This window comes from Loxodonta africana, chromosome 21, assembly GCF_030014295.1.
Source record: "Loxodonta africana isolate mLoxAfr1 chromosome 21, mLoxAfr1.hap2, whole genome shotgun sequence".
NCBI classification, from domain to species: domain Eukaryota; kingdom Metazoa; phylum Chordata; class Mammalia; order Proboscidea; family Elephantidae; genus Loxodonta; species Loxodonta africana.
This window is the reverse complement of record NC_087362.1, coordinates 14,397,749-14,412,166: the sequence shown is the minus strand read 5'-3', so window position 1 is coordinate 14,412,166 and position 14,418 is coordinate 14,397,749. Positions and strand designations below refer to the sequence as shown.

Below are 14,418 nucleotides of genomic sequence, written 5' to 3'. Positions count from 1 at the left end.
TGCAAGGGAACAGTTCTTCCCCGGTTGTATTTTGAGTGCCTTCCAGCCTGGGGCTCATCTTCCAGCACTACACTGGGTAATATTTTATCGTTATACACAGTTTTCATTGGTTAGTTTTCAGAAGTAGATCACCAGGCCTTTCTTCTCAGTCTGGAAGCTCTTCTGAAACCTGTCCACCATTGGTGACCCTGCTGGTATATGAAATACCAGTGACATAGATTCCAACATCACAGCAACACATAAGCCACTACAGTACTCTATCTACAAACTGACAGATGCACAGTGGGGCTTCAGTCAAATGGTTAGAAAAGGATTTCTTAAACATACTTCAATCTGCATTGACATGTTAATATATATTTACATGGATCTCAGGATTATTCAAATACAAACCCTAGAAACAAACCCCAAGTACAGACTAGGCCAAAACTTCTAAACTAAAGCAAGGACTTTGGTTCACTGGAAAGCCCTTAAGGAAAGAAAATTGGTAATTTGTTAAATGTTCTCATTTGTGGCCACCCTTCCGCAGGTCTGATCCTTGGGTAACTCATTTTCCTCATCCCCTTATTCCTTCAACCGTAAGTCTCACTCATCTTGCAGTCACCAAACACAGTTGTAGCAAATGTTCCATGCGTTACATGACCCACAGATTGGTAGGTGAAACAGCTACAAAATAATGACACACTACCCAAAATGGAAACCCTGGTGGGATAGTGATTAAGTGCTATGGCTGCTAACCAAAAGGTCGGCAGTTCAAATCCACCAGGCACTCCTCGGAAACTCTACGGGGCAGTTCTACTCTATCCTATAGGGTCGCTATGAGTTGGAATCACCTCGATGGCAATGTGGTTTTTGTTTCTTATCCAAAGTGGGAGCAATGGTGATTCAATGGTAGAATTCTCTCCTACCATATAGGAGACCCGGGTTTGATTCCCAGCCAATGCACCTCATGGGCAACTACCATCCGTCTGTCAGTGGAGGCTTAGAAGTTGCTATGATGCTGAACAGGCTACAGCAGTGCTTCCAGACTAAGACAGACTAGAAAGAAAGACCTGGTGAACTAATTCCAAATATCAGCCAATGAAAACCCTATGAACCCCAATTGTCCAAACTGCAACCCATCATGGGGATGGTGTAGGACAGGCAGTGTTTTGTTCCTTTGTATATGGGGTCGCCGTGCGTTGAAGCCGACTTGATAGCAACTAGCAACAGGATCCAAAAGAAAGGGAACCCCTGAAACCATGGCTCCTGGACTGTTTGTTAAACCAGAACTAAAATCATTCCCAAAGCCCACTCTTCCGACAAAGATTAGACTGGACTATAAATTGCAAAATAATACTCATGAAAAGTGTGCTTCTTAGTTCAGTCAGATACCTGAGACCAAATCAGTGGCTCCTGTCCAGAGACAGGATGAGAAGGCAGGAAGGAACAGGAACTGGTGGAATGGACACAAGAAACTCAGGGTGGAAAGAGGGAGTGTGCTGTCACATTTTAGGGACTGCAACTAATGTCACATAACAATGTGTATATAATTTTTTGTATGAGAAATTAATTTGAGCTGTGAACTTCCACCTAAAGCCCAATAATTTTTTTAAAAAAGGTATTCCCACTTATACAATTTGGTACTGATTATAGTTTGAATGAATGTACATTTGAGTATATCTGTCCAACTAGAATGCTGGTTGTAATTTGCATATGCATTTGGGTTTGCTATTAGTGGTCCACTCCTCTTTTCAGCTTCACACAACTAATTTATGCTGACACTCAAAAAAGAGAATAAGTACATGAAGGTTAAAAAAAAAGAAAGAAAGAAAGAAAGAAAAGGCGTTGTGCCTGGGCCAAAGTCTCCAAGCCAGCCAGTCCCTCTACCCCCAGTTCCTGCTCTTACAAACTTCCCACACTCTTGGTTCTCAAGACAAGCCTCAAGTACATTAGCAAAGAGCCTCTAATTTTAATCAATATGCATTTTAAGGTTCTATGTAGTTGTCTAAAAATTCAAAAACCTTCTAGAGTGTTTAATTTATACCTCTGAAATAGTTTATTTGCCTCCCTAGAACGGTACAACTCAATTTCATTTTAGGAGCGTACTCTTTTCCCCTTAGGCCATCTCTATATAAACTATCATGATGCTCCTTTGTACAAATGGTTTTGTTAGAAATAAATTCAGTCCTATAAAACGTGTTCATTAGAAGTCCTTTTTATGCCAAGGATGTTTCTAAAATATTTTATGTACCTACTCATTGTTTTTACGAGACAGCTCTATTCGAAACCTCTCCTAACTTCTGCCTCTGCGTAGTACCTCAAATGGTGGTTGCATTTTGTATCTAAAATGTGACAGAAGCCTTTTTATGGTACATCATACACCTTCAGATACACACGGAAATATCTGGAGTTGTTCCTATGGGGTGTTTTTGCCTACAATATTTAGCCTAGGTAATATAAAAATACTCATTTTAATTCAACATACCCAGAATTGATCTTCCAAAGAAAATATTAAAATGACTCTAAACCCATTCAGAAACTCAAAGATAAACAGAAACAGCTGCTAAATGTCTCAAAAGCCAGTCTGAGATTCATTTCAATTACCCGGCAAAAGGTACCTCAGGTGTAACAGAGCATTTTCAAGTTAAATTTTATGTCTATTAGATATAAGCCTAACAGAGAGTATGAATCCCTCCCAGTTGTTACTTCCTTTATGTCTGATGGCATTTTTCTAATTCCCTATTTAATTTTATTTTCACTTTTATAGGTAGTTGTAAAGTGAGCAAGATGTAAAAAGTTGCGCAAAGTGCAAGACCAGTGCTAAGGTTAATTTGACTTCCTGATGAAATCATCTTCTTAATGTTGAGATTTTTTTCAAATTTTTCTGTTGCCGTTTTTCCCTGATTAAAAAGAAAAATGAGATATAATCTAATCACTTGAATCCTTCTGATGTGTAAATCTACGTAAAGCAAGTCAGCTTGCTCCCAGGTTCAAGAGCAATCTGTAAAGAAAGTTACCCCCCAAATCATCATGTAACTCTCAGGTCCTTCACCCAAATCCCAGTGATAACATTATAAAGACCTCCAGAGTGCATTCAGGCATTAACTTTTTAAGTGTAAGGATTTTATTTTTATACTCTACATCAAGATCAGCAACACGCAAGGCCAATGTAAATTGACCTCCACGACCCCCTCTACCTCTCCCAACTATGAGAATACAATCCCTACCTCCTCACCACACTCCTTCACAGACGTGCCTGTTGTCATATGTGCTGACCCCTCTCATACCGGATGACATGTGGATACACAACAACTACCCCATATAGCTCCCAACAAAGCAGAAGGATAGAAGTTGTCTCTATGCAGATATTATAATATGACTACCATTCTTAAGCACATATTACGGCCACCTTAGGGTGCTGTATGTATTACTCAGTCCTTACAATCACCTTTTGGAGCAGATGCATTAACCCACCTTTAAAACCAAAACCAAACCTATTGCCGCCGAATCAATTCCGACTCATAGCAACCCTATAGGACAGAGTAGAACTGTCCCACAGGGTTTCCAAGGAACACCTGGTGGATTCAAACTGCTGACCTTTTGGTTAGCAGCTGAGCTCTTAAGCACTGCACCAGTAGGGCTCCACTCCAACTTTACAGAAGACTCAAATGAGACTCAGGACAGGGTAGTAACCTACGAGGCTCAAACCCTGATCCAAAATATTTTTTCCATTCTACCACATCATGAAAGTATGTCAAGTTCCCCTTAAGATGGAAATAACTTGCAAATGCCATGATGAACCTTTAGGAGCGTTCATATTTTTTTTATTTTGATTAAATTTCTTCTTATTGAATGCTGTTAAAAAATAAATTACCCATCAGATGAAACTTGAAAACTCCTTTACTTCTCCAAAGTATCCATTATAACGGTATTCATCTGAATACCATCTGACTGATACGTATGTTTCAAAGTACACCCTTGGCACTCCTAGGCACTCACAACTTCACTGCTCCAGAAGGAGTTATTCAGATTCTTTGACTTATAAGAAAACAGAAACCCCAACTCAGTTTAACTTGAAGGACAGGAGGAACTTGAGGGGATGCTCAAGTAAAAAAATAAATTTAAAAACTTGAAAAGTCAGGGAAATGGGTAAGCCCCTGGGAGGCCTGGAAATAGGGCCTCACATGCTGCTCAGATCCTTTCCCTAAATCTCTCTGTCTTGTGCTGTTTCTGTTGGCTTCTTTCCCTCTGACAGACTCTCCTTCTATCCCCTCAGACGTGCCCATGGACAGCTCTCAGGCTTTCATTTTCTGTTTCACCACCAGAGAAGTAGTTACAGTTTGATAAAATCCCAAAGAAGGGCTCCAATTAGCCTGGCCTAGTTTTTTAAGCTATGTTTCCACCCCTGCCACTAGGAAGGTAGCATGATTGACAGCTCAAAGGAGAGTCACCATTTGGATATCTCCCTAAAAGAAATCATTGTTCCACTATCAGAAACCAATTTAAAAAAAATTAACAACTTTCATTTATTTTTAGTAAATAGGGAATCCAGAAGATTTAGGCTATGCACTCAAAATGGTAAAAAGCAAACACTCTGCCTCTAATGTACCTTTAAGGTTGTAGAATAATGAGTTAAGGAAAATGAGGGATTGTGTCCTTAATCATAACATTTTACCTAAGGATGCAAATTTAAGATGTTCAAATCCACTTTTTTCTCCCCAAGACTTAAAGTTTCAAACAAGCCAAGAACAAGTGATGTTTCTGTTTGTGTGTTCCATTCCCCACCTGAATCACTGTTTTTAAGATTGCTTAGTGTTACTGCAAGTATGAGCACTGCATCTGAAAAACTAGTGCTCTTGTGAACAATGTATCCTCTGAAGCCCTGATATCACCACCCAGACCTTTTGAAGCTCGTTAAATATAAGACAGTTTGGGCACAATTCTTTTTATGCAGCTGGGTCTAGAAGCCAGAGATCTCCCAAGACTAGAAGGCAAGTCTATAGAGACATTTTCCAATTTTTCTTTTATTATATTCTGATCAACAAATAGAAAAAAGGAGTCAGGAAAGGTAAAAATAAACAGTTCTTTTTTTCTCCTTAGGTCAAAGAATAATCTCAAAACCCAGGTTTCTAAGAATAAACCAAAGCAACTGTGTAAGGAGGTGTGCCTTCCCATGCTGTTAGGTGCCATAAAGTTGGTTCCAACTTATAGTGACCCTATGAACAACAGAACGAAATGCTGCCTGGTCCTGTGCCATCCTCATAATCATTGCTATGTCTGAGCCTATTGTTGCCACCACTGGGTCAATCCATCTCATTGTTAGTCGTCCTCTTTTTCAGTGACCCTCTGCATGACCAAGCATGTTGCCCTTCTCCAGGGACTGGTTCCTCCTAATAACATGTCCAAAGTACATCTTGGCATCCTCACTTCTAAGGAAAATTCTGGCTGTACTTCTTCCAAGACAGGATGGTTCTTCCTTCTGACAGTCCATGGTATGGTCAATATTCTTCACCAACACCATAATTCAAAGGCATCGATTCTTCTTCAGTCTTCCTTATTCATTGTCCAGCTCTCCCATGCATATGAGGCAATTGAAAATATCATGGCTTGTGTCAGGCACACCTTAGTCCTCAAAGTGACAGCTTTGCTTTTTGACACTTTAAAGAGATCTTCTGCAGCAGATTTGTCCAACGCAATACATCATTTGATTTCTTGACTGCTACTTCCATAGGCACTGATTGTGGATCCAAGTAAGATGAAATCCTTGACAACTTTGATATTTTCTCCGTTTATCATGATGTTGCTTATTGGTCCAATTGTGATGACTTTTGTTTTCTTTATTTAGAAAAAAAAACACTGCCATCGAGTCAATTCTGACTTGTTTTCTTTATGTTGATGTGTAATCCATACTGAAGGTTGTTGTCTTTGATCTTCATCAGTAAGTGCTTCAAGTCCTCCTCACTTTCAGCAAGTAGAGTTGTGTCATCTGCATAACGCAGGTTGTTAACGGGTCTTCCTCCAAACCTGATGCCCCATCCTTCTTCGTATAGTCCAGCTTCTCGGGTTATTTGTTCAGCATAAAGATTGAATAAGTATAGTGAAAAGATGCAACCCTGACACACACCTTTCCTGATTTAGAATCATGCAGTATCCCCTTGTTCTGTGTGAACGACTGCCTCTTGGTCTACGTGCAGGTTCTGCGTGAGCACAGTTAAGTGGTCTGGGACTCCTATTCTTTACGATCTTACCCATAATTTATTATGTTGCACACAGTCCAATGCATTTGTGTAGTCAACAAAGCACAGGTAAACGCCTTTCTTGTATTCTCTGCTTTCAGCCAAAATCCATCTGATATCAGCAATTACATCCCCCATCCCATGTCTTCTTCTTAATCCAGCTTGAATTTCTGGCAAATCCCTATCGATGTGCTGCTGCAATCAGTTTTGAATTATCTTCAGCAAAATTTTATTTGTCTGTGATACTAAAGATACTGTCCCATAATTTCCTGATTTTGATCAGATCAGGCCAAAAAGTAGAGTTTGGATTACATCTAGCTGGGAAAAGTAGTTTAATGACAATCTTTACCCTTTTTGATATCTTCACAGCAATGCTTTCATATTAAAAATTTATATTTAATTTCTAGATAGACAGTAAAGTGGGTGACTGTCTAGCCTGAAGAAGTTTTTCAACATCAACCTACCCAAGGGTTCTCCAGAAAAACAGAAACAGAAGAGGGAGAGAAAGACAAAGGGAGGGAGAAAGAGATTGATTTTAAGGAATTGGTTCACGTATATGTGGAGGCTGGTAATCCACAGGTTAGGCTAGCAGGCTGGAAGCTCAGGAAAGAGTTGATGCTGGAGTCTTGAGTCCAAAATCATAGAGCAGGCTAGCAGGCTAGAAAATTAGGCAAGATTTCTATGTAACATTCTTAAGCGAGAATTCCTTTATCTCCTAAAAACCTCAGCTTTTGCTCTTAAGAACTTAAACTGATTAGATGAGGCCCATCTACATTATGGAGGGTAATCCCTCTTACTTAAAGTCAACCGCTTGCAAATGTTAATCATATCTACAAAATACCCTCACAGCAATATCTAGACTAGTGTTTGACGAAACAACTGGACACCATAGCCTAGCCAAGTTGACACACAAAATTAGCTATGAAGCCAAGTCATAACAAACAATTGTAAAATTATTTTTCTTGTCCCAGAAATTTAATTATTTGTTCACATATGATGTGCTGTTTTTAATAGCAGCCATTTTTTTATTTTATAAAAAGCCAATTATGTATGAACATAAACTCAAGATAGCTATATTTGAATGTACTAGAGGTCACAGATTTTATTTTTAGTGGCCGCTACAGAGCGGGCTATCATTAAGTAGCTCAAATCTCTGTTTCCTATAGCTGCCATAAAAAAAAAAAAAGTAGGTGGTTTTAAAGAATAGAAGTTTATTTTCTCACAGTTCTGGTGGCTAGAAAGTCCAAATTCAGGGCAACAGGGTCATAGTCTTTCTATAAGGGGTAAGGGAAGATCCTTCCTTGTCTCTCTCAATTTCTGGTGGCCCCAGGTGTTTCTCGGTGTTCCATGTCTGTGGACAAACCCTCACATAGTGTCTTCCCATGTGTGTGATTCTGTTTCCATGGCTGTCCTTACCTGAGATGCCACTCGGAAGGGATTAGGATTTGGAGCTACCCTACTCCAATATGACTTCATGAACTTTTCTGCAAAGAAAAACTTCCTTTCCCCAAACAAGGTCACATTTCTTATGTAGGGGTAAGAATTTGAGCATATCTTTTTGGAGCATACAGTTCAATCCATAGCACTCTTCTTGTGGCCACCAAAAACCCATGTCTTTCCCATGTTCAAAATATGTTTGTTCCATCCTGGCATCTCCAAAAATCTTAACTCATTGCAACATCCTTTCTCGCTCCAAAATCTCGTCTTCTGAATCATCTCAATCAGATGTGGGTGAGGCTCTGAGTAGCGTGCACCCTGGGGCATAACTCCTCTCCCTCTGTGGACCTGGGTAATGGAAGTAAGCCATCATTAAGTAACTCAAGTCTGCAATTAAGCTTACTTTATGGCAATAAACCATTCATTTATTCATTCACTCAACAAATATTTACTGATTATCTGCTACATGTGAGGCACTGCTCTAGATGCTTAAGATGCATCACTCAACAGAGAAATGATCCTCACCCTCATGAGGGGAGGGACAATAAGCCAAAAACCAAACCCATTGCCATCAAGTCGATTCCGGCTCATCGCCACACTATAGGACAGAGTGGAACTGCCCCATCCCTATAGGACAGAGTGGAACTGCCCCATACAGTTTCCAAGGAGCAGCTGGTGAATTTGAACAGCTGAGATTTTGGTTAGTAGCTAAGCCCTTAACCACTGTGCCACCAGGGCTCCCGAGGGACAATAAGCATTATAAGTAAGTAAAGTATCTACTGTGTTAAAACGTGGTAAGTGCTGTCACAGCACAAGCAAGGTACAGTGATGAGAACTGAGAGTGCCATATGAGAAGGCATTCAGGGAAAGCCTCACTGGCAAGAGAATACTGGAGCTAAGACTTGAAGGAGATGAGGTAGCCACGTGCGGTTCTGGGACAAGAGAATCTAGGTGGAGGGAACAGCCAGTGCAAATGCTCTAAAGTGGGAGGATAACTGACATGTTGGAAGAACATAAAGGAAACTAGTATAGCTCAAAGGAAGTAGGGAAGTGGAGAAGTGTAGGCGATAAGGTTAGAGAGACAGCAGAGTTTGGAAATGAATGCTTTTTTTTTTTTTTTAGAGCACCATTACCGTATAGCATGTTATGTTTCATCTTACACCTGACAACCGTGTTCCCTCATTATCCTCCTGACAATCAATTTCCTACGGACGTTAATTTCAAATTCCAAGTGACTGGTATAATTGCATGATTCCATTCAATTTAACATTCTCTATATCTAAATTCTAGTTTGTGACTGGTGTTGAAAGATGATTAGAAAACTAACACAAGCATTCAATTATTCAGTCAATTTGAACTGCATTCTGAGAAATACATCCTGTGTTCGTTCATGGGTAAAAAATAATGTTGCTTTCAAATATTTATGTTGTCAAAAGAAGACACATTATTTGTAAACCGAAAACGTGTCTCTAAGAATTAGATACTTAAGTATGACAATATCATAGACTTTTTTTAGAATGTCACCACATTGTACTACCAGGAAATGTCTGTTAAAAATATAAACCACATTTTTCAGGACAAATATAGAATTTGATAAACGCCACAACAGTTATGCTGTCCCAAAGAACTATGCTCCCACGCTGTTACCTAAACACATCTCTCTTCTGTGCCAAGATTTGGTTATTTCTATTGAAATAGGCATAGATATTGGAAGACTGAAGGAAAAAACAAAAGTACATGGTGATATCCTCAGTATAGAAACAAAAACAACTATAAGACAAGGGACAACTGACTTGGTGTGCTTATGGTATAAAGCAAGGTGGACCAGAGTTTGTATGAAGCATCACTAAAATTGGAAAAGCCTTAGGGACCCTACATCCCCAAAACCAAACCCACTGCCATTGAATCAGTTCCACTCATAGCGACCCTACTGGACAGAGTAGAGCTGCCCCATAGGGTTTCCAAGGAGGATTTGGTGGATTTGAACAGCCGGCTTTCAGTTAGCAGCTGAGCTCTTAACCCCTATGCCACCAGGGCTCCAGGGACCCTTCATAAATAACAGTAGAAGTATAATTGAAAAAGAGGTGATCATATGTATTTGCTCAGGACATATTTATTATCTATTGTGTGCTAAGACCTTGACTAATAACTGGGAATATAATAATGGATAATGTAGTCATAAAACTTATAGTTCAGTGAGAGGTGACAAACACTAAGCAAAAACATTATGCAAACACCCGTGTAATCATTTAATAGTGATATCCACTTGGAAAGAGCCCTGTATGCTCTGGAGTTGGCTCTCCTTTAAGCGAAAACTGACCAGTATCCTATCTGCACACTCCCACGCAGTCACCTGGGTGGGAGTTACTAGACCATGGCTAGAAAGACCGCAAGAAAGCAATCCATCACACCGCCGTTACTCAGTCTGTTTCCACCCCATCCTCCTATGGAAGAGTCGCTTTTTGTTGTTCTAGATTCTGGAACATTTTTGCCATTTTTTTGCTTAATCTTGTATAGCTCCAGCTGCTGTAGATCTATTCAGATGCTGATACTGTAGTTTAGTGTGTTCATTGCTTCTACAAGCTTTATATCACCCACATATATTTTCTATGTCTTGATCCAGATCATTAATAACCACCTGATCAAGTTCAGATTCAGAGTACAAGTAATTCTGAACTCATTTCAAGCAACTGAGTATTTGGGAATAGTCGCATTGCCTTCCCTTGGACTTCCATGTACTGCCATCACTATTTGTTCAACCTGTCTCACAGCATCATTCCTCTTGGTAAAAGAAAATGGAAGCACCCCAGAACTATTGCCCTGAGATAATCTTTAAACCTTAAACCAAAAATATCCCCTGAAGCCTTCTTAAAACCCAACAATAAAAAACAATAGTTTAGCTTAATTAGTAAAGAATGTCTGCTTTAAGCACTGTACTTTTTGAAAATCTATCTTTATGGGCTCAAACTGACAAGAGGAACTAGAAAGTTTAGATCGGAAATTTAGGGGGCAGTGAGTTTATATTAATGATGGAGAAACAACTCAGGAAAAAACTCAGCCCAACCCGAAGAACGTAATCAACCAATGTCACTGAATTGTGATTGTCAGAACTATTGAATTGCTGTGCTCTGCTGCGCATATTCTCAGCAACGAGAAAAATAAATTATAAAAAAAAAGATGTAAGCTAAAACAAGCATTTCTCTTTCTTTCAATATGATACTTTAGAATAAGCTGCGTATCTCTTTTTAATCATTTTCTGGCAATTAAAGCAGCTGAATATTTAGCAGATATGATGACAGAATTTATATTTTAATAGTTACTCCTTTTATAGTAGGAAATCTGTTATATAAGCCACGATTAAGTATGTGTCCGAGTGGAGAGTCATGGTAAAATGTAACCAATTAATTCTTGTTACTATATATAAGCACAGTGTCTTAGCACATACCTTGAGTATAATATTGCCTGAATCCACATTGCTAACCAATTATTATCTACACCTAAGAAAAGACCAGTGGTGGGGAGAAATTAGAATGCAACTATGATATAAAAGGTTGGCTTTACTGCAAGTTTCAGAATCTAAATGTAACTGAAAATACGTATATGTTTGTCTTAATTCATTCACCTATTTTAGAATTTCCATGGTTTCAATTCAGATTTTTAACTGGAATTTTAAATTCTTAAATTTAAATTTGTTATTTCTTCAAATGCGCTCAGGGCAGGATTATCAAAATCAATGTCTGTATTAAAAAAAAAGAAGAAGAAGAAGATATATAGACAGTAAATAATGGCACAAGATAATATTTGTGATAAAATTTTAGTAAAATAAAAAAACCCAACTCGATGTCTACGGAAATAAAACTTTCCTGAACTAGTGTTTTGGCTCTATACTTCTATGAATCTAGATTAAAATGCGGTTTCCTTTCTTGGTCAGACACGTATGAAAAAAATTACTGATTTGAAGACCATGACAGTTTAAGATTTTTTTTTAATGAATCTTGCTAATAATTCATTTTTTATAGTCCATTTTTGTCCTAAAATTCACTGTTGTCTTTTGTAATCTTTTTTAAATTTCCCCTCCATAGGTTTGGATGTGTGGAGGAGAAATGTTTGACGTCCCATGTTCTAGAGTTGGTCACATCTACAGGAAGTATGTCCCTTATAAAGTTCCATCTGGGACCAGCCTGGCAAGAGTAAGTAACTGAGGATCAGAACAGTTTGTCCTTGATTTAGCTTTCCATCGGCAGAGCAGTCAGCCTCACACCTGGTATGATTCAAGGCACAGCCTGACAGAAACATCTGACAAAAATGAAAAATCCCACCACCTACCGTTTCATTTGGTAGGCTTGAGCACATACAGAGTTCCTGTGTTTCTCAGGGGTTTTGTTTCCATTCCTTAAGGAGGTATTAACTGTTATGCCAATTCTTATTAATTGTTTCACAGCATTTCACATACATTATATATTCAATATTCACCACTACCTTCTGAAGTTGGTGTTCCTATCTTAATTTTGCAGATGAGCAAGCCGAGGCTTAGGGAGGTGGCCTGTTCACACTCACACAGATGACAAACAGCAGAGTAGGAGCTTAAACCCGGTCTTTCTGAATAGACGTCCCACTCTTTCTCAGTACGTGGAGTGTAACAGGACCCATAATAAGTCAGATGAAGAAAGGGGGAAATGGGAGATGAGGAGAGGTGGATGGCCAAGCTCTGCCTTCTTCGTCTTTGTAACTAGGGTCAGCTTTGCTTAAAACTTTACTCCATTCTCAAAATTCCAATATTGACCAAGTCCAAGTTTGTTTTCAGACATTGTTTTGAATAAAACCTTTCCTTGGACCCTCTGCAAGGAGGCTTTTCTCTTCTGCCTTTTAGAATGTTTTCCTACGTGTTTGGAAAGCGTTTACATATTTGCTGAGAACGTAGTCACAATACCCTCTACAGACAACCTGATAATTTCTCTAAGTTTTCTGTGTTACTTTCTTCATGGTGGGGTCGGTTTTATTCACCATAGTATGTACTTGCTACAGCTCAGATGCCAAATCTATAAAAAAGGATTTTTTTACCATATCACTTTGCACAATGCTGCCCCTAGGATTCCAATCCCGTATTATTCATTTTGGTTTTTTTTTTACTAGTAAGGCTGTAACATATATCAGTATTTAAATACTTGTACATAAAACTCAATAATCTCACATAACAAGCTTTTTAAAAAATCTAGTTTATCAGAATTCATGCAAATATCAATCCCACAAGCTTTTTATGTGTGTTATTTGTTGCTCTACATCCAGCCCCTAGTACAATGCATGGTAGGTATGTGATATATATTTGTTTAAAATAATTAATCAGGAAAAACTAAAATAGCTAAATGCTGTGTATCTTAAATTGTTACTAAAATGTAAACAATTTATTGACGTGTAATAAAATTTTCATTTATAGTAATTCTTTTTGGGGAGACATCTTCTTTATTCCCTTCCTGAGATATTTGCCAGCAATGTTGATTTTTCTATAGCCACATCTCTAACCTCTTTTATGGCAGTTAGAGTTTATAGGAATGAGCTTACATTAAATCCACCTTGAAGGGAAATAGTCACATTATTCCTACGTCCTCAAAAATATAAATTAGACGTAAGTAACATACTCCACTAAATAGCTATGGAAATATACTATTTGAAGAAAAGAAACCAATCACAAAATCATAAAGTGATTAAAAAGCTGCATCTTAGGTAAGGAAATTGCCATCATTTAGCCTAAATATATATAATACTTAATTTGAGCTTAAAACATAGGAATCTGGGAACTCATTCAGGAAAGCAACAGAAATCTGCAAGAATGAACAGTTTTGAGCACATATCACAAATCAGCCATGTGGATATCATAAGTCATATTCAGTTTAAATACCCCAAAGATAATGATGCTGTCACAAGTTTACTTTTGCTCACTTCTATGCTCCCCAGCTTGTGTCCCAACTGAATCATTCGTTTGCTAGATGGATGGTGTGTATGCTTGGTTTGTAGTCAGCAGTAGACCGGACAAGCCAGTGGGGAAAAGTTGTGCTGAGCCAAAAGAGTGCATTTTCAAAAACTAAAACTGTTCCTGTATTTTCAAGAAGGAAATTAAGTACTTTTTCAAGGATTGTCAATATCAGGAAACTAGGGTTGACACATAAAACTTCCAGGCAAGAAGTATTTATTCAAATAAAAAAAAAAAAATCCGTAATTCAAGATTGTAATCTTTTCCACTTAAATTTTACTTGAGGGCTCTTTTTTTTAAACTGCTAGAGCAATCAGAGTAGTAAATATTGAAACTCAGCCGTCACTCTAAGGAATGTTTTAGGGTTTTTTTTTAAATAAAAAAGTACATTAAAACGAAAAACAATTCTGATATTTTGTGGGAGAACCTCAACTACCTTGCCACACCCTACATTATTACTAAATCATCAAAAATGATGAGAGTTAAAGATGCTACAGATACAGGACTCTATCTGCTTGGTAGGTAGTTAATCTTCCCAGGCTCGTTAGGAAATGAAGATTTGGCTCCAAAAGCTTCTTTTCTTTTTGACAAAGATGGCTCAATGCTTTGAAAATGTGTCTTTCACTTACATACATATATAAATTAAGAGACCAACCAATTCTCAAAAACACAAACTCACACACACACACACAAATGTGTGAACAGCCTACAGTTCTCTGAGCAGTACACCACTGTGTATTGTTGAAATTAAATTCAAATTATTAGTTATTAGCACTTCCTATAAAAAAAAAATTTTTT

The 14,418-nt window shown here is 38.2% G+C and overlaps 1 protein-coding gene across 1 annotated transcript in view; it reads left to right on the top strand.

The window, feature by feature from the left end:
• Positions 1–14,418, top strand: part of GALNTL6 (polypeptide N-acetylgalactosaminyltransferase like 6) — a 1,380,753-nt gene that overhangs the window by 1,271,991 nt on the left and 94,344 nt on the right. Inside the window, exon 8 of the mRNA XM_003415811.4 lies at positions 11,735–11,842. Coding sequence (XP_003415859.1) covers positions 11,735–11,842 — 108 coding nt within the window. The remainder of the gene's footprint in view (positions 1–11,734; positions 11,843–14,418) is intronic.